This window comes from Spermophilus citellus (genome assembly GCF_964194105.1).
Source record: "Spermophilus citellus genome assembly, chromosome: 6".
NCBI classification, from domain to species: domain Eukaryota; kingdom Metazoa; phylum Chordata; class Mammalia; order Rodentia; family Sciuridae; genus Spermophilus; species Spermophilus citellus.
This window is the reverse complement of record NC_138187.1, coordinates 30,529,161-30,530,219: the sequence shown is the minus strand read 5'-3', so window position 1 is coordinate 30,530,219 and position 1,059 is coordinate 30,529,161. Positions and strand designations below refer to the sequence as shown.

General features: G+C 46.5%; 1 protein-coding gene across 1 annotated transcript; it reads right to left on the bottom strand.

Moving 5' to 3' along the window:
* Window positions 1–223: 223 nt before the first annotated feature.
* On the bottom strand, window positions 224–701 carry LOC308651683 (cytochrome c oxidase subunit 6B1-like). Its single transcript, XM_081299104.1, has one exon. The coding sequence runs from the start codon at window positions 622–624 to the stop codon at window positions 364–366; it is 261 nt and encodes an 86-aa protein (XP_081155230.1). The 5' UTR covers window positions 625–701; the 3' UTR covers window positions 224–363.
* Window positions 702–1,059: the final 358 nt, after the last annotated feature.

Sequence of the window (1,059 nt, the reverse complement as noted above, 5' to 3'; positions counted from 1 at the left end):
TTATGGCATGGCCCAAGTCCAAAGTCTCCTTTGAGCCAAAGGCAAACTCTTGGCTGTAAGCCCTTGTAAAAATCAAAAACAAAAAGGGGGCTGGGGTTGTGGCTCAGCAGTAGAGCGCTCACCTACCACATGCAAGGACCTGGGTTCAATCCTCAGCACCACATTAAAATAAAGGTATTGTGTCCAACTAAACTAAAAAATAAATATCTTTTATTTTATTTTATTTTATTTTTACTTTTCCAGTGAATTTTTATTAGTTAAGTCATGATTCAGGGTCCCAGGGTAGGAAGAACCAAGCACCCAGGTCCCCCTTTACCACCCTGGGACAAGGACAGAAGACAGGAGAGGCAGGGTGGAACCAGTTCAGATCTTCCCGGGAAATGTTCCTTCTGCCCGGCGGTCATCCCAAGTTGAGACCCAGGATATGGGGCAGAGGGACTTGTACACACGCCGGTACCACTCACATACAGAAACATCGCCCCCTTTCGCGGTCATTGCCTTCTGGAAGCGGTGGAAGTCCACGTAGTTCTGCCAGCAGTTCCTGGTCTGGTTCTGGTTGGGGAAGCGGCTGTCAAAAGGGGCAGTATTATAGTCCTTGATTTTGGTCTTGATGTCTTCAGCCATGATGCTGACTCCTAAAGACGCCCCTGCAGCAGCTTGCAGCTCAATGTGACCCTTAGCAAAAACGCCAATGTCAGACAGGAAATATCTTTTAAAAAAATCAAAAACAAGGTGTGTGTGTGTGTGTGTGTGTGTATTTTTTTTCCAACATATAGTGGCATAGAGTAAATATTCCCATTCCAAAGGGGAGGAATAGGGGCACAGAAAGAAGATGGAGCCAAAATAAGACCAAAACCCAGTAGGAAAACAGGTCTGGTAACTCCATGTACAGCATCTAGGACACAAGGACACTTGATGAACTCTCCAAAGGGCTTGGGCATTGCCCCATTGGCCTTGCTAATTGCAGTGCACCTGGGCTCTCTCTCAGCCTGGCTCTCTCCACAGCCTGAAGTTTTTCTCAGCAGAGACTCCATATTACTAGCATCTCTTAATTCCTAG